At 36.6% G+C, this 20,168-nt stretch overlaps 1 protein-coding gene across 1 annotated transcript; it reads right to left on the bottom strand.

The window, feature by feature from the left end:
* Positions 1-152: 152 nt before the first annotated feature.
* LOC137139261 (immunoglobulin-like and fibronectin type III domain-containing protein 1) lies at positions 153-19,581 on the bottom strand. Its single transcript, XM_067526267.1, has 24 exons — positions 19,514-19,581; positions 18,389-18,448; positions 16,388-16,510; positions 16,101-16,240; positions 15,891-15,990; positions 15,686-15,728; positions 15,377-15,548; positions 14,688-14,829; positions 12,969-13,241; positions 12,452-12,877; positions 11,168-11,308; positions 9,566-9,694; positions 8,835-8,951; positions 7,798-7,922; positions 6,114-6,255; positions 5,635-5,928; positions 4,943-5,239; positions 2,378-2,557; positions 2,150-2,278; positions 1,628-1,936; positions 1,326-1,411; positions 1,001-1,193; positions 617-913; positions 153-532 (listed from the first exon to the last, which is right to left on the bottom strand). The coding sequence occupies exons 1-24, from the start codon at positions 19,551-19,553 to the stop codon at positions 189-191; spliced, it is 4,302 nt and encodes a 1,433-aa protein (XP_067382368.1). The 5' UTR covers positions 19,554-19,581; the 3' UTR covers positions 153-188.
* Between the last annotated feature and the right edge of the window lie 587 nt (positions 19,582-20,168).

Genomic DNA, 20,168 nt, shown 5'->3' on the forward strand with positions numbered 1-20,168 from the left:
TTACACAAACTATTGTATTACATTCAAGCAACACAACCACTCTAATTCAAATGTCCTACAGTAAATTAGATAATAAACATTTAAATAAATACTGTTTATATTGTGGCATCTGTAGTTTCTTCACTCTGTGTAAAAGAGAGAATAAAGGTTTTAGCATCGTATGTTAGATTTAAATTTTTCTCTTACTTCTACTCTCTCTTCTCACCTCTAACAGTGAGGACAGTGGAGCTCTCAGCTCGTCCCAGGCTGTTCTCTGCTATGATGGAATACTCTCCCATATCTTTGGGGCCCACACTGAGGATTAGCATGGTGCAAACTCCACAGGTGTTGGAGATGTAGTAGTTGGTGTTAGTGTTTAAACTGATGTGATTTCGATACCATGTGATACGAGGTTTGGGATTTCCCTGCACTGCACAGCTCATATAACATTCGTAGCCTTTGGGTGCAGTGTGAAGCTTCAGTGGGACAGCAAATGTTGGAGCACATCTTAAATCACAGTCCTTTCCAGTTGCTACGTTTGCCACAAACTTTTCTACAAGAAAGGAAAGACATTACCATTATGATTCCTGCAGAAGCAATTAATCTATCTATGACATGATTTGATGCACGAACACACCTTTCTTCTTCTCTGTGCCCCAGGTCGGTGACTCAGATGGTGCAGAAATGCCCATGTCATTTTTGGCATAGACCCGGAAATGATATTCCCTTCCATGCATAATATTACAGACTGTGCACTTATTATTAAAGAGTTTGTCAGCCACTGTAGACCATGTGCTTTTGGTTGTGTCCAGTTTGGACACTATGTAGTGGAGACGGTCATCACGCTTCTCATCGGGAGAAGGTTCCCAGAGTACTGTCACTGTGCCAGGCACGTTCTCCTCCAATTGTACAGGTCCAGGAGGTTTGGGATCATCTGTAAACACACTAAGTGTTAATGGCATCAGGTGTGTTAACACCTGCCACTTAGATTGATTTAGCAAAAGATAGACTTTGTTGCTACCTGTGACTCTGACTTCTGTACTGAATGTCTCCTGTCCTGCAAGATTTTTCACCAAAATGGAGTAAATGCCAGAATCAGAGCGCTCAGAGGAGGGGATCAGCAGCTGAGAGGAGCCGTCCGAGTTACTTATTGTGACCCGCCTGGCCACTGGCACATTGTCCTTCAGCCACATAATGTTTGGCTGTGGGGACGCCTGGTACAAAGCAGTATCTTAAGTATATCAGCCCAGAACATAGCTTTGTTTGGTTTTGTGTCCCTGTGGTTTTGTATTTGAAAAACAAAATCCAAATCTATACCAATAATAAAGCAAAAGTATTAATCTCACCTCAAAGTTTATTCTGATCCTGACAGAGTTCCCGGCCTTCACCACCATAAAACTCTTCATCTTGTGGTTAGTGAACTTTGGCCGCACTGAACAAAAACAATAAAACTAGCCTCAGCAAGAAACTATGTTGTTGTATTTCGAGTGGAATCAGATAAAAAATTAAAAATAAAAGTATAAAACATTAATTGTAAGAGACTAATGAGATTTTGCTAAAATAAAATAAGAATAATGATGTCATATTAATATCATTGCTATAGCCAGCAACATACTGTCTCTTAAATTTCTTATAAGAAATGACGTACCAGGTGAGGGCATTGCAAGAACATACTTGTCCAGTTCTTCCGCCACACTCTCTCCCCCATCATTAACTGCAATCACTTTCACCCAGTACATATTCATGGACTTAAGGCCTTTCACACGGAAAGAGGTTGTGATGATGGGTGTGCTATTACAACGTGTCCATTCAATGCAATCTGACTGTCGAATTTCAACAAAATATCCTTTTGCTTCATCGTGTATGTCTGGTTTCTCTTCAGGTTTGGTCCAAGTCAGAACCAAGTGGTTGTAAGATGTTTCTGTCACTTTCAACCCTGTAACTTTACCAGGAGGCTCTGTGGTAAACATGATAATATCAAAAAAATGCCATGAAATACTAAATATCAAATATTTTTGTTGATAGAGTTGATAGTGAAAAAATTAAGCTATATGATATGGGTATTAAGTTTCAGTGCAAAATGTTGTTAAGTGAATATTTTTAATAGTACATAATTTTATAATTTCTGCATATAATACACATATAGCATGAAGGCAGTTTCAACACTTACTCTTGGGATCTCGTGCAAAAACAAAGTCTGAAGGGTTGCTGAATTCACCAACTCCTGACAGGTTTATGGCAGTAACTCTGAATTCGTATTCCATACCTGCTACAACATCTTTCACAGCATATGTCTTCTCTGGAGGTATTTTTTTAGAGAAAGTGCAATGAAAAAACATCAGTGTTATTGTTTACAACGGCGACAGTTCAAATGAAAGTAAGAAAAAATAATGCAGACCTTTTATTAGCTCATCCATGGCATTGACAACAGTCCAGAGATTACTCCCTTTTTTCCGTTTCTCCAAAATATAGCCCAGGATACGTGAACCTCCTGTGTTACTTGGTGGTGCCCAGGAAAGGTTAATGCAATTGTCATAGGTGCTGACTACTTTCGGAGGCGCTGGAGGGCCAGGAAAAGCTGAAGAATGCAGGAATCATACTACTCTTAGAGGCATGTGGTTGGAGACATTAAAGTGTATCTATTTAAGTTTGAGAAATGGTTGAGTTAAGATGATACAAACATACTATGCCATCAGTGATTGGCACATGGACAAAAACGCAATGATTTACTTCCTAACGGTAAATCGTGTAATCCCTTTATTATTCTTGATATTATGTCATTATTGCTAATGTGATTAAAGTCACTGTCATAAATGGTGTGTTGCAATTTTGATTGCTGTGGTAAAAAGGTGCATTAGACAGAACACAGTAGTAGCATCCAATGTGGGCTAATGGAGCACAGCAGGGGGCAGAGATGAAACAGCTGATAAAGTGTTTTCACAGAACGGGAGGAGAAGCACAGCAGAACCACACAGGTGTGTTCACCTGCTGAATATGAAGGAAACTCAACCTACAGCTCACGTTCCTCACTGCGTTTCTTCCGGGTTGCTAATCGCAGACAGCTCTGATTGGTTTTTACTTGTGCACTAACGTGAACTCGGGTCGACAAACCTTCTGTGCTCGACGGATTTTGTAGCCACTCACGTGGGAAACGACTTGTTTTAAACGGAATACTAATACTAATACTTTAAACGGAATATACTCAGCTACCTGCCCATAGTATCTAAACGTTTTCAGTGGTAAGTGTTGGTAAACGACCTACAGGAGCGCGTAACATTTGGTTTGACAAAAATACTTCGTTAGCCAGGTAGTTATGTGATTAGCTACGTTTAGCTAATTAGCATTAGCGCTATACACATTTAGCTAGCGTTAAACTTCTGTTGTAAATATTTAGCTGCTGTTAACTTGTACTAACCTGCACCTTAAAGTGTATGACAAGCGCTTTTTAAATATAAACAACAACAAAAAAGAGTATTTGGCTAGTTAGTAAAACTAATTTCTTTACTAACTGACTGTGCAGTCTATCTCTCTCTTTTTTTGTTAGCTTGTTAGCTTGTTAGCTTCAACATCACTCTCCTACTTTAAGTTACACCTGCATACTTTTTAATACCAGATAACACATTTAGCTAGGTGGGTTTGAAAAATATTTGACCTCCTTGGAAATTCTTTTATTCATTTGAATCACTATGGATTTAATTTAGCATTTTGACACTTATCAACAACATAAGACTTCTTAATGTAAAAGTGAATTTAAAAAAAAGACCTACAAAGTAGTTTAAATCAATAATATCAAACAGAACAGAACAGAAGTGATTGCATTGGTGTTTGGTTATTACAGCATTGAGGCTCTGTGGATGGGTATCAAACTACATTGCAATTTTTCTCCATTTGTCTTTGCAAAATTGTCTGGCCAGAATTAAATTCTTAATTGGGTTGAGCCCTGGGCTCTGACTCGGCCACATTAACCTGAGCCGTTGGCTGAGGCTTTGGCTGAAACTGACTTGAGTCACTGTATTGCTGGAAAAAAATCTTTTCCCAATACGCTTCTCTCTCTTGCAGATTGTCAGGTTACTTTCCAGGTTGCATTAATTTTAATGTCTTCCAGGGCCTGCTGAAGTATCCCCACAGCATGATGTTGTTTATTGTGTTTTTTGGAAAACACAGACTAAAAAACTAATTAGTGGATTTTAAGGGATGCAAGTTAGTACTAGATATGTTTAAGAAGTAGGGATCCAAACTTTAGTCTGCTGACAAACTAGAATAAATCGATACTGTAAATTTGTTGTGTGACTACTCCAGCAGCAATTTTCATGCTTACCAGAGATGATTCATATTTTTCCAACAGCAACAACGTAGAGAGAACAACTAGATCATGACCTTGGATTTTGACAGCGACTTTCAATTCTGACAAATGGACCAAAATAATCTACTTTGTAAGTTGAAGGAAATAATTTTTTCATTTTTCTTGTGCTGTTGTGATTGTGTTGACATGTCCATTGTGCTGTACAGGGCTTGTGTTTTTTTGTGACCTTATGTCATTTCTGCTGGCTTTTTTTTTTTTTTTTTTAATTTTACTTTTGGCCATCACAGTGCTTAAATGCTTTAGCCGTTACTTTAGACTTTATGTCAGTGAGAGATTCAAAGACTGAAAACTCAACTGTGCATATGTGTACCAATGTACAGTGTAAGTGGTTTGAGTTATTAGATATTAGTTGGTCCGAGGTTTTGACTTCATAGACTTGTTAAGTTTATTTTAATCAGTATCCAGATGGGGGATATGGTACTTTATTTAGTCTTTAGATGTAGTTTAAGCTTTTTTTGGGGCGGACAACAGAAGAACAGTGAACAGAAGACTACATCACTGAAAAGGTGTACGAGAAATACTTTTGATGTTAAAGTAAATTTAACTTTAGTGGGCTGCTGAGTGGGATGTTTGTACAGATATGGTGAAACTTTGGCTCACCTAGAGTGCCAGCTTGCATTTCGTCAGTTTCCATTGCATCACTGGTACCCTCTGTAGTCTCTGCTCGAATGCGGTAACAATATTTACGGCCACGGTCCACGTTTGTGTCACGGTAGGTGGGCACGCCTGGGATATCCCCTATTTTCTTCCAGGTGTTTCGTCCGACTTGCTGACGCTCCATTATGTACTTAATCACGGGGGAGCCACCGTCATCCTTTGGAGGCCTCCATCTAAATTCAATACATGAAGGTGAGCTCTCTGTCACTTCTGCGGGACCCAGAGGTGAAGTGGGTTTGTCTGAAAGATTACAGTATGTTATATAAAGTATGGAAATGTATCTTAAATGCAAATATGCAAGAGAATAAATACTGCATTCATGCAAGGGAAATGTTAACATTTCACGGTTGTAATGCTGGTATTGGTGGGAAAAAAACATCTGCCCTCTCACATTATCACAACTTTGGATTCTTCTTAAAGTAGGAAAAAAGGCACTTTACTGTTTGCAGTTACAACAAAGCTTAGTGCAAAATCACATCCTTCGGCATCTATATAGATGAGAATTTGTTTAAAGGAGTTGGAGTTTATATTTTCATTTTTAAATGGTCTGACATTTGTTATTGTTCAATACGCATATATAGAGACACAAGGGATTTCCAAGTGTTTATATCTTGGCTTGTCCTTCATTCTCTCACCGAGCACAGTTAGCTGTGAAATTGCCTCAGTGAAGCCGTGCTCGTTCTTGATCTTGATCTTAATCTCTCCTGTGTCCTTCCTCTGGCACCTGGTCAGAAGCAAGCGGCTGTGACTCTCAGATTTCTCTATCTTTGTATTGTTGCTGTCTTGGAGCACTTCTCCCTCTCTGTACCACTGAATCTTAAGGGGTTTATGTCCAACAAAACACAGTTTGAAGATGGCATTGTGCCCGACTTTAACTGTCATAGGCTCAGTGAAAGAGGTGAGGTATTGAGGATCAAACCTGGGGGGATCTAAACAAAAAGGTCAGGTTAGGTCAGGGCCATTTTACTTTTCAGACAATATTTAGACATGTTATGATTAAATTGTAACAATTCTGACCTGTGACCTTTTTTCTGTTTTTAAACTTATAGTATGCTGCATTTAATAAAATCAAAAAATCAAAAAAAAAAATCATTCCTATGACAAATTTTCAAACCTTGTACATTGACCATTGCCTCTGTTTTACGACCATCCACTTCAAAACGGTATTTCCCAGAGTGTTCTTCCTTGCATTTGATTATGACAAAATTATGGATTGCACCATCTTTAGTGATAATGAAATTGTCATCAGGGAATATCTGAAAGGAAAGGGGACAGTCAAGTGAAAACAAGCAAGTCCTAAACCATAGATTATTTCATATGGTCATTCAAGGTTATAAATCGTCGTGTAACAATCGTAAGGTAAATATTATTCTAACATCACAAAGTAAAAACTAGTTAAAGTAAAAACTAGTTAAACCAAAGGTTCAAATCAAATTTACACTGATATGTACTGCCTCCAGGAAATAGCCTTGTCCATATGCTATATGCTGTACACCTTTCTGTGTCCCAGACACTGACGAAGCTTTCATTTTCTCCCACTTACTCACCTAATGGCCAGACGTATAAATTGCCAGCCAAACTCACTACTGTGTGACAAAGTTTAGCTTTAAGCAGTGCAGATAGTGATTGACTCATGTTTACCCCCCCAGTGCTTAGCAAAGCTACATGTACCCAATGCTGAGTCCTGCCAGGACTACAGGACTTTATACTAGGCCCAGTTTTGTCATTTTGTTCATGTGCCAAAGTCAGACAGTAGACTTGCATGTTAAACTTTAGAAACCACTCTGAATTCCTGCTGCCTGCTGACTTTGGGGATTGTATTGTTGCATCTTTGCTTTTTGTTTCTGCTGTTTTTTGCATTTTGAAATACAGGTAAATGCTTGTATTGCCTTCACGCTGCTTCTTACTTAATTTCTTTTATTGTCTTAGCAGCACACATACGCTGAAATCGGCCAATTTTTTATTTTACATACATAGCAATGATTTTCATAGTAATTAAGAAAATAAAAGATTTGGTATAAATGTAACAATATATGTAGTTTTGCAAAAATTGCAATAGGAAAAAAAACTAATGTGGGAAACTGATTCTATTTACCATGATTAGTTATTTCTGGGCAGTTGTATTCCGGCCAGGACACAATCTTACATGTTTCAGCTAGAACGACTTGTGTTAGATCCCCAGTGCTGGAGCTTGTGCCAACTATTTAAATGACTGACTGAGGAAGGAAGTTTCCTGAAACTGCAACACACATGCAGAACCGGGTATTTATTTTAAAAGCAAATGCATTGTAGCCTATGCAAATACAAAATGCAGAGTTCTTTTTTTTAATAAAGGATATATTTTCAAACTAGCTTTTTTCTTCATTAGTAATATTGCATTGCGGACTTATTGTGGCCGTACTACACTACAAGTATATTTCTCTTATTTTTTACTGCTGCCTTCCGGTGCGGTGTGGTAGAGTGGGTGAGCAGAATCAAGTGCAAAATGCAGTGGTTGTTTGGGATTTTTGCAGCACATTTTTACAAATATTAATTATAATGTTTTGTAAACTTTTGTTGAAGACCTGAGAAGATAACTACATTTCATCCATGTGGGTCCATTTAATATTGAAGATTCATGAAGTTGCTCGCTGAATGAAAACATTATTTTATTAGAAATAGATTTTGAATTAGAGCTAGAGAGAGATGTTAATGATGTTGATACATGGGATTTTAAATAAAATAGAAGTGTGAACATGAAACGCACAGGGTTTGAAAGTGGTGTTTCAGTATACAGGAAAATGACCTGTATGACTAACCTTTTTGCCATCTCTGAACCAGACTCCATTGCAGTCTTCACTGCTGAGCTTACAAGTTAACTCAACAGACTCATTGATGATGGCATTGACATCAGACAATCCCCAGATGAACTGGACCCCTGGATCTAACATACACAACAGTGAACACTGAGACACTAGTATAGATTGTTTTAACATGCGTCCAGAAGCAAACCTATGTTTCCATGATGGGAACAATGGGTAATGGTAATGTTTGTTTTGTCAAATTGTAAAAAAAAAATTGTCCCATTCTTAACAGAAAACTGTCTTTGTTTAGCCTAATAGTGATCCCAGGAACACTTACAATATGTCATAGCAAATAAAGATTGCAACAAAATTGGCTTTCAAGTGCAAAAAGCCTCCCCGCAGTGGCAAAATAGCATATCTGCATTGAATATAATGTAATATCATACAGTGATATTTGTGATTAAATTGGTATGAAATAGTGAACTATACCATGATCAGTTGCAAAGGACTTCAGTGAAGACAATGGACCTCATTGACAAATGTGTACACACAAATCTCTGTCCATCTGTAAATATTTACGGTTTATAAATTTCCTTTGACTTTATTTTTTTCTTTCTGTTAACCAATTTAGAACAGCCACTGCACTTTAGAAATGCATTGGCCAATTGTAATAAATAACTATAAAACTGGTGCCCTTTCACCCTAATAAATTATAATAATGTATGAAAACTAGATTCCCCAAACTCATCTTAAATTCTTAAATTTACTAATAAATTACCTCTCGACAAAAGTCGTTGCTGGATGCCATTATTTAAACCCTAACAATAACTCCCTAGTAGCACACAAGCATATAAATCTATGTTTTGTAGAAATGTGTTGCATGTAAGTATGTGAAAACATCATTTAAAAAAATATCCCAAACACGTAAGTATTTATTTTAGTAGTCACTGTAATATGTACAATTACATTACAGGACAATTTCCTAATTTATTTTATTTATATCCTACTGGAGTACTTTTCTGTTAATCAGTCTCTTACACTTGGTTACTTACCAATTACAGAGTCTTCTATTAGTGGGCCTTGCCTTTTACGCCTTCTAGGTGTTGCAGTTCCAGTGGCCTCTTCAGTTCTGTCACACTTACCGTCGTCTTTAGGAAATTTATTCTCACCTTTAAAATCAAAATATCAAACCCTTAGCTTTACCCACAGAGTTTTCAAACTTCTATGTCATCATTGCACCATTCTACAGTCTTAAAAGGAGCATAAATTGCATATATCAAAAACATTTAACCTATAATACAGATGCAGCCATGTGATGGCCCTCTGCTGTGAGAACTGGCCGCTTTTAGCTTGACTGCTTGTCATTTGTGCTGGAGAGTGGCATGTGATGACAGTATAACCTCTGTAGGTGGTGCTCAGCTTACACTCACGGTTAGTACAGCACTCTGTAGCAACTAAGGATGTCCTGATACCACTTATTCCCAGACTAAGTACTAGTACTTAAATGTGTGTACTTATATGCTAGGCTTCTAGTAATATTTGCTGGACACTAAAATCTTTATTAATCCACTCCCCAGTTAAACTGACGAGAGATACTGGCAGACACTGAGAATCCTTATAGTATTGAGTTTTAAATACAACACAGTTTACATTTAATCACTACTGTTTCCACCAACTGTCAGGTTTAAAGTTTGTGACACTTGTAAATTTTAAGCATGTTTTATAAAAAATTTTTTTTTTGAGAATTACTTTTGGTGAAATAACACCACTTTTTGTCTCTTACCATTGTCTGCTGTAACATCAACTGGCTGTTGGCTTTGGTTTGAACAACCTGAGAGCTTGATTTGCCCCATAGAGTCCTTATTCCTTCCACTGTCACGTACTTCATTGTCACTTGCTTGTTCCTTGGGATCTGTGTGAGAGCCACACAATTTAGCATGTGCACACTTTGCTTTATCATTCACTATTGCATTGTTTTTTGTTTTAATAAATGTAATGTCCCCATAAATTCTGTCCACTAGTGCTGCTGCCATTAGTTAAATATGATTTCAAAAAGTATGCAGATGCCCTGCCTACTATCAATGATCAAAAAGATGGAATAACTCTAAACCTCTTACAAAGTTTTCACCCCATTTGAGGAAAGCACTTTGCACTTAACATGCCCAACTCTGTATAGCTGTTGGGGGAAAAAAACTGATCCCTTAAAAAGGTAAGGAAAAATTTATATCAATATGAATCTTAATATGCAGTAAATGTTACCACAGAAAATGTGTAAATAGCATTTGTTTTCTTTTGCAAGCATTCCCATCTTTGTTGAGATTATTTTTTAGATTAAGGTGGTTTGGACATGTTCAGAGGAGAAACTGTGAATATATCGGTAGAAGGATGCTGAGGTTGGAGCTGCCAGGCAGGAGGTCTAGAGGAAGACCAAAGAGAAGATTTATGGACGTAGTGAGGGAGGACATGAAGTTAGTTGGTGTGAGAGAAGAGGATGCAGAGGACAGGGTTAGATGGAGGCACATGATTCGCTGTGGCCCCTGGAAGGGAACAGCCAAAAGAAAAAGAAGTTTGACGTTGATTTAAATTTACCGGATCAGAACGACTTAGAAATGAAACAATCTCTATGATTCTCAACGTGCAACTTTTGGAAATCAAACTATCAGTAGCTTAAGAGGTGAAATCTATCCACCCAGGGCATCACATACTGATGCTGTTTCAAAGCCAGTAGCATATCATAGATGCTGTATATGAAAAGTACCCTTTTGCATCAGCATGTGGGGTTGGTTACAAGAGTATGTGTCACATAGAAACATTTAGAAGGGACTATCACCACTGGCAGTTCTGTTGTGTAAGTCTGTCTCCCAGAGTGCATTAAAAGCCCTTCTTCATATTAACATAAGCCGTGGAACATATTTCCACAAAAAAATGATGAAATTAAATTGATAGATTGTCCACCTCTTTGTAATTGTGATGCAATTGTAATTATTTTTGTGTGGAACTTGCCTGTAAAAGTATTTACTTAGCCTCTCTCCTCAGAGAGGAAGGATAACAAAGATAATATATAATTTTTGTCGTATATTGCATAGAAATGTAAATGTCTTAAATTACCCTCTTTTGTTTTTCTGTCAATACTATACACTGAAACCTATGCCTAGTCATTTCTGGCCATGTATATGCGTAACCATGTTTCTAGTTGGCATTCTCCACATGGACATGCGCTTAACAAAAGGCTGCAGTTAAGTAGTAAGAATGAATGGAAGGAGAGATTTTTGATGGGGTGAATCCACCTCCTAAGTCTGAGGTGGAGGAGAAGTCGGGTTACTCAATTCCATTCTCCAGGTTACTTAAGTCCAGGTAAATGCGGTCAGTGTCTCCTGTTTCTTACCAGATGTATGATGCGCACTTTCAGCTTTCCTTGTGTGCCTTAAGCACCTGACAGATCCAGTGGAGTTTTTATTTTCGTCAGAATCAGTCTCTTCGTTTTGACTGGATTTTAACTCTACATCATCATTGGTATCACTGGTCTCTGCACAGACACAACACACAATCAGTAACAATAAATAAGGACCGCAACTGAAATTTTGTTCATAAAATATAACCTACAGTAAAACACATTCATAAATGTCAGTATTTACAGATTTTACAGATGGATAGATTGTCAATTTGTTGTTCTAACAATTACACTGTCCTGTTTCTTGACAATTATTTATATACCGATAAGTGACATAGATAACACCAAGTGACAAGATAAAACCTGAATAACTGAGGAGAGAAACTTAGAATATGATGATGCCACCACATAGGTGCACTGTGTAGTTCAACTGAGCAAATAAATCTATACTAAACCATGTGTTATAGTCTTCATAGTCCCCAGATCTCAACCCAACTGAACACCTTTGAGACATTCGGGTAATGTCAAAGAATTGACATACTTTTCTTTCTACTAGAAAGTCACTGATTCAGAAAAAATGTAATTATGTTACTTGGTTCAGAGACATTTTTGCTGCATATGCAAAACAATAAAGTAAAGTGGTCACAAGTATTAATAATAGGAACAAGAAATAGATTTCATATTAGTTGTTTGAATATTTTTTTGACAGAGAAAAGATTAAACAGTATTAGGTGTTGAAATATGTGACATGTACCTGTTTTAATCTTTTAGACCACAGAGCCCAGGCTGATGACAGCCATTGTTCTTACGAAATAACTTATATGAAAGAAAGACGTCTGATTTCTACAGACAACACATTGTTTAGTTGTCTGTGCGAAATGAATATTTACAAAATATTTTTACCTTTGTTAATGCATTAAGCATTAACTGTTGTTTTGTTGATGATGCCCTCTCCTTTGATTTTCAGGAGGCAAATGGTGTTTACAGAGAGCCTAGGAAATGGTCCTAGAAAATTTGACGGTAGGATAAAAGGCTTTCTCTGGGCTACATGTCCCCAAAGGGCACACACCATGTAACCCAACACTAAAAGGCAAAGACCAGCTTATAGCTGACCTCCAGTGAACGTAAACAACATGCACCTTCCTCATTTGAAATAAAGTTAAGAAGCAGCAGGACCTCACGTTTATATGCTAAATGAATTTTAACAACTACTGACTACTCACTGGAGTGTCTACATATACAATACACCGTGCATTGGTAGGCATATAATGACATTACCTGTTACCTTGTGAAAATCCACTTGAGCAGATATGGTGTATTTCTCATCCTTAGGGTCATCTGCTGTCACTTGCACTGTGCCATCACCTTTTGAGTTTTTAATATTTGCTTTCTCTTCGCTCCCCATCGACTCAGACAGGGCATTGGCTTTTGATGTGTGGACATCATCCCTTACTGCTCCAGCGTTTTTACTCAGTCCAGTGGCTGCATTTATTTCAGCAATTTTTCCACCAGTGGTTAATGTTTTGTTTTCTTTGAGTTGTCCTGCTTCATGCCCGACTTTTACAGCTGCTAAAATCTTCTCCATTTCCTCTCTGTGTTTTAGTTGTTGTTCCCTGGCCACTTTCTCAAGGTCAACCCATGCTCCACCAGCTATCGTAGTTTTACGAGGTTTCTTCTTACCAGCAGAGGTGGACTCATTCTCAGCTTAAAAGTCATACAATACAGTATGGATAACACAGCTCACATTTATTTGTGAATCATAATTACTGCAAAGGATTACATTGTAAATTATTACCTCCCACAACTAGCCAGGCACTGCATGATGTAATGCCAGCCACAGCTGAGTAGATGCCTTTGTCCAGCTGCTTACAGTCCTTTATCAGCAGCCTGTGGATCAGTTTGTGCTCTGACACAGATATAGTGTATTTTTCTCCATCCTCCAAAACACTGCCCTTTCCCATCCATGTGATTTTGGGTAGTGGGTGGGTCAGGACACACTCAAAAAGGGCATCGTCTCTTTCTTGGGCCTTAATCTCCTGAATTTTGATGACAAAGTCTACCTGTGAAACTAGGAAAATAAAAAAATAAAAGAATGAGTATTAGGTCGTGTATTGTTAAACCCACTACACAGGGACCAGAAACACATTCTATTGAGGTATGACAAAAGACTGATGTGTTGATATCGCTGGATATTCTGTTTGCCAGATGTAAACGATATGCTGGCACCAAGTGCCAAGCTTTTAATAATACAGCTGATCTGAAATGAAACTAAACCTGTTCATCATTTGCCTTACCAAAGCAGGTACTAACTGCAGAGACCTTGTGGGATGCTCTACTGATTGGAGACGATCAGATGAATAGTTAAAACTGGAAGCAAAGATAAAATCCAACCACCATAATGGAGCAAAAACAAATCCGGATGTGGCAGCGTCTTGTAAATGAAAACTTTCCAAACTCTTCAAATTTGGACCCATTTAAAATTTTACAACTGTGAGACTAAGATGATTGCTAAAGTCTACATGAACATCAAAAAACATGAAATGCTGGCAACACGAGTAACGTGGTAAGTTGCTCACGATCATTGTGGTTTGATTGTGAGGACAACAAAGAGCTCATCAGGTATTTATGTAAGATTTAAACACTGGAACCTTTATATAAAACATCCAGTCACTGTTGCAGCTTCGTACACAGACGATAGAAAAAAGAGAATTTCCTCTAATCTGCTGTGATAGCTGTTCTCACCTGTGACAGATAAATAACATAACTGAACAAATGTGTTGGGAGAGAAAATTAAAGCTTGTGTTTTCCAAACTAGAGCAATGCATGCGAACAATAAAACCCATGAGGCAGAAGTGTTATTCATGCAGGGAAATCTTGCAATTTGGGCACCATGTTTTAAAAAGGTTGTATATTCCACACAGATTTCTATCTGCATGTAAACATGTTAAAGTTAAAACTAAGACTTGTGTGTACATTTACATAAAAATAGTTTCAGTCTACTAGTAAGGATGTGCCCATGTTGTCCTCTTATCTAAGCTCAAAAAAAATGTAGTCAAACTTTTCAGGTTTAGGGCTGTTTGACATCTGTCTTCGTAAACACACTTACTTTAGGAAAAATATAAAAATAGTATGTATGCTACATTATGTACGTGTACATTAGCTCACCATTATGTGGTACATAAGTTGGTGTTTTAGGGGAAGACAAACTTTTTTCTACAGCTGCAGGTATGATGATAAATTGTTAACTCAATCGTCACAGAGGTGGTAGTGTTGAGGTTGAAGTTGTAGGCAAAATACTGTAATCGTATGAAGAATTGACCTGTGATTCCCACCTATACATCCTATAAACTGAAACCATGGTCAGGAATCAATGTGCAAACTTTCTTTCCACTGTGAACTATACTGTATGCGCAGCATGGAAATTTGAAATTGAATAGTAAGATTGGACATGTTAAATTAATTTTGATGTATTTTTATTTTTACGGGCACGTTTACGTCTCCTGTCTTGACTTACGTTTAAACTCATCTGGGAGGTGGTTGACCTCTTCTTCATCAACCCGATTCTCTCCTATGTCATTTTGTATCGGGGTCTTAAAATCTTTCATCCTCCCAAGACTGAACATCTCCTTTGAATCTTCATAGGGAATAACACCATTCTGCCAGGCACATTGGAGTTACAAACAAAATACAACTTTCATAGCCCATGAAAAAAGTGCAGTATATAGCTGCTGTATGTGTGTTTAAAAATGCCAAAGAATGTCTCTGATAAAAAACCAAAACAACCTATGTTTAACATATGCACCACATTGTAATAACTAATAACTTGGGGAAAGAAATAATATTTAGGGTTCTATAGGTTGTAAATTTAACACATAGTTTCAAAATGCCAACAGAATGGAAGAGGATATTTTTAATATGTTGCTTTATAAGCAAATAGGGAGTGACTGTGGACACAGCCAATGCAATACATTAGACTCAACAGCTGGTGAAGTCTGTCATACATATTTAAGCTCAATTTCTAGCTTTAATAAAGAAGATCTTAAAAATAAAATGCAAAACGGTGGTCACTAAAATGCCGGGTTTGGTGAATAAGGATGAACGGCAGGTGAGAATGTACATGACAGATGTCAACCGTAAAATGACGACTTCATTATAGCTTGTTGTTGAAGGTTCATGCTGTGCAAGAACTGACAGTTCTCCTACCTTATTCTTATTGAGCATTCTCTCTTTCTTCTTTTCTTCCAGTTTCTTGAGAATTAGATTTAAGTCTGAAACACCAAACTCCCTGCAGATGCGCTCATAGTCTTTCCTGTCAGCTTTCAGCATTGTGTCCCAGAATTTTTCATTCATTTCTCCATCTGCTCTTTCTTCTTTACTAGAAAAATTACAAATTAAAAAAAATCTGACTGTGCATGGCCACGTAAGGATTAATGCTAAAATGCATTAAAATAAAAATGCATAAAATGCACATTTTAGCATTTTATACTTAATTTTGGTTTTTATTTTTCTTACCTTTTCCTTAACAGTTTTCTAAAATCTGATGGATCTGTTGAATCTGAAAATGCAAAATTCATTTTAAGCTTGGATATGCTACACTGTTACTGTAGTTGTGGGGACTGTGTGACTGTGGGGAAGTCACTTGTGGTGATTTAAAAAAAAATAAAAAATTATTAAGTAATAAACTATAAGAAGTGATGACGATACAAACAATCCTTACCCTCAACCACATTTAATGTTGCTGTGCAGACAGCTTTACCAAATTCGTTCACAGCATAGCATTTGTAGACATCTTTTTCATTAGCAGACACTTTGCAAATCTAGAACAAACATAATAATAACAGCGTAAACACACAATCACGCATGTTGCTGTAAAACCTAACATAGTCAGTAAGTACACTACCATTTGTGAAATAATTTAGTTACTCACCTCCAATATATGCTCCCCAGTTGATTCATCATATTTACTCAGAAATTTTTCCTTGTCTGAAATACTTCCTTTAGTACGTCTCCATGACACCTCAGGTTTTGGATTTCCCTTAACCATGGCCTTAAAAATAGCTGATTTCCCTTTTGGATTTTTGCAAATATTGCATAGTTATTAATTTTGTGCTAGAAAACTTAAACTTGAAAATTCATTTTTCAGTTAGTTACTACCATGCATCTATTTTAATTAATTTTTTCTATGTTATAATGTTATAATATAATGATACCCACCTTGCTGGATGGTTACTGGCATTGGTTTAGACTTGATATCTGGGGTGCTTTTCCCCTCTGGTATGTTTACCACATACTGTGTGATAATAACTCCAGGAGTATTAGATCTTCTGCGAATAGCAGCTAAATGAAGAAGCAAAAAAGGAAACTTTACTATTTTAATTATTGAAAATTACTTTACATCCACGCAAAATAACCAAATACCAGCAGATGTCAGATTTATCAAGTGTACTCCCATTAATGCCACAAATATGTGATGATAAAAATCAACGCCCAATACATTATTATTGATTATGAGTCATTGGTACAATACTTCAGGTAATGACAGAAGCCTGTTCGATACTGTTGCTGACCGAATCAGGTTTACTGGCCAATTATGTTGGTGCGTGCAAAGAATTACACACAGTTATAAGAAAAAAGGAGGCAACATCGACAACAACATAACATGCTTGAAAAAGCTATATTTGTAACATATTTGTAGTTTGGTATATGAAAATTTTGCAGCTTACTAGGTGACTTTATATACAAAGTAGGGTGTAATGTGTAGTAGGTGTATGTATAATAATATTATAGCACAAATGAACACTTACTAAGCATAGATTTTACACTGTCAGGTAATTAAACACAGGTGATTTTGCTCTGTATAAGACATGATGTTGCACACTGTCAAGTATTTTCTGATTAAACATCGCTTTAGGTCTCATCAGTATAATTTATATACACAGTTATTGAATAGTGTCATGTTTTTTGCACAGAAGTTGTGTATAGTAAATTTTATTTGTGATTGATGCATTGTAGTAGACTTAAAGTTTGCAAGATAGAACATCAGCAGCTCTACCTCCAAGTGATGGAAAAAGTTCAAAAATATGCTCCTGCCATTGCCAAAGAAAATTTTACTTTGCTTTGGAGTTTTGTCAGCTTAGTAGCCTTAACTGTGAAATGTCAAACCCACATATACACACTGTTTTCATAGTGTAAATATATCTCGCCTGTATAGGGTATATTACAGTACATTCTATACACCAAAGTTAATAATGAAAATGAAGCAAAGGTTAACTTTTCATTACACAACCCTTAAAATACTTTAGAATACTGTTTCATTGTATATCCTCTTACTAAAGTGATGTATAATAACAATTTAACAAAGTTCTCTCTTCATTGCATGTGAGTATACAGTATCTCATGCACAAAGATGTAGCCCATACATTAGAGCAGCAACTAACAGTTATCAGATAATCTCATTTTAGCATCTTGATTGTGTTGTTTTTTTAGATGTCTAGAAATTGAGTAAGCTCTGCAAAGTCTTTGTTTTTGTAGGATTAACAGACCCTGATATTTCCAAGATATTAATTTACGGAGACATAAAGCAGAGAAAAGGAACAAATAACATTAGATAAGGTTGAAACATGAGATGTAAGCTAAATGCATTCAGAAAACGTCTTAAAATGATAATGGGCAATCAAATTAGTTGTCAGTATGGTTAGAACACTTTGTCAAAAGCAGTTGTTTCAGCTGTGTACAGTGTGCACATTTAATACGTTGCAAGCTAAATGAATAGGCTGCACACTAACTAACGCAGGCAATCCAAACGGCAGTGAATGAAATCCACACTTTGATCCTCTGCCTACCTCCTGTTTCTTATCGTGCTTTGGATGTGCAAATAGCATCACACAAGAGTTGATGAAGAACAACATTAATCCAGGGATTATGATTATTATGACAAAGACAGAAATGGAAGCAATGCCAAGCTGTCAAACAGGTACATGAGGGCAACAAGGTGACATGACAAGAATTAAAAAGACAATTCAGTTTATCAATACAAAGATTTGACAGGTCACAAGTAGACACAGTTTTCAATAATACCTGATGTATTATTCAATATTTATTGCATTATTCATAATAATGGATAAACAGTAGCTGAGTAGTCAGTTGATACAACAAGGCAGTGGATGAAACCTCATAATACTCTGTTTTACAACAAAATAACAGCTTTTATTTCACCTGTCTTGTTGCCAGACACCTCATTAAAATGTTGAATATACTGATGGACGAGGGAAAAACCTGGAAAAAAGAAATGAAACCAGATCATTTGGATTGGGATACAGTATTTGTGGAAATGTTGATTATCCAAGCTACTGTAGTTGAATGTTTATTTTTTCTTTTATAGATTGCAAGATCAGAAAAGAATGAGAAAGATAGAAAGTGATAATTGAGTGAGAAGCTTAAATAAGCAATGCACAGAGAAGCTGGAATTAAAGACCCAGTCAGGCATAATGTGGAAAAGAAAAGCTTATGAGGCCTAAATAAACGGAAGCACTGTGGGGGATCACAGTATAGAGCATCAGTCAGGCAACTTTAATCCTGAGATATTTCCTTCTCATCCTTCATTTATCACTGAAGCCTGAGACAAAAGGCCTTTGGTCAACTGGGTGCCTAAGTGTCTACCAGTCAGATAAACTCCAGACAGTAATCGTCATTGTATGAGCTAATATAGAAACCATGCATCTTGACGTTAAAGTCATTTTGTTCATGTCATTTTGTTTGTTTGTTACAGATGTCACGTTAACTGTTGTATAATACAATATTATAAGTTTCTTAAAAAACATAATTTGAGTCATGTGGGTCATCATGTGGGTAATTTGGCCACATGCAGCACATAATTTGGCATTTTTGCAGCTATTGCATTTTTCAAAAAATTCTTTTTACTATAGTTTGTCATATTTAAACCTGCAGTTACACATTTAGCCACTTGAAGGCAGTAGCAACGAGTTGTAAGGAAATCAACATTGTCACTTTGGAAAAGTGGTACAGTGAAGTTATAGCAAACCCTTGCTTTTTTAATTTTAAAGTAAGTCTGTTTGTTTTTTCACTATGGGCTTTACGCCTGAGCTGCCATATAACAATGTTGTTGCTTACTGTGTTGTTGAGAATATTCATTTTTTTTAAATAATATTTTAGTCATTGCGTAATTTTTTCCTTAACAAAACATTATACTACATTGCCTAGTTTCTGGAAAGTTTTTGGTCAAGACAAAATCTGCCAGTAGTGGAGATTCTAGAAAAAAAAACAGGGCATAAGAAGACAAAGGAAATATTTAAAAGCAAGCAGGAATTGAGAGTACTGTACTTTGTCTGCTGGTTCTGGAGTTTCTTGCCTTCTTCCACATTTTTGGCAAGAGTCAAAATGGTCACCTGCAAATAAAATGAAAACATAACCATCAGTATTCATCTTGATACCATCAGTATTAGGATGTTTTTGCATTAGATATTATGATCTTTATGCCTTTCTTTATGCATTCTCCAAGTACTCTAAGAAAAAAGTTAGCACTTTCCACATAATAAAAATATGCTACAGTAGCATTATATATAGTAGCCAACTAGTAGATAATAAAGTGTTAATATTTATATAACTTTGCTGTACTTAATTTAAAACTGGAAAGGACAATTTGAACAACCAATATACAATGTGGAACTGTTCAGATTCTGCATTGTCATTGTCCTGTTTTCATTTTACAGGCAATGCTTGTACTTGAATAAACAGAATGTTGGGTCATAAACATCACAAATATATACTAAGCTTTGTGTGTGCCCTTAGGCTTTCTTCAGAAACCTTGGAAACTGCTGATCATACAAGATTTAAAATGATTACCATCAGTCAGAAATAATGCTTGTCTTGTGTTGCATTATTCATATATGCTGGCTGGCCTGCTGTATCTACTCATGCTGTTCAAATATGGAGCGAGTCAAACGGGTCACCGTACAGTAATATGTTTAAAATGGAA

This window comes from Channa argus, chromosome 13 (genome assembly GCF_033026475.1).
Source record: "Channa argus isolate prfri chromosome 13, Channa argus male v1.0, whole genome shotgun sequence".
NCBI lineage: Eukaryota > Metazoa > Chordata > Actinopteri > Anabantiformes > Channidae > Channa > Channa argus.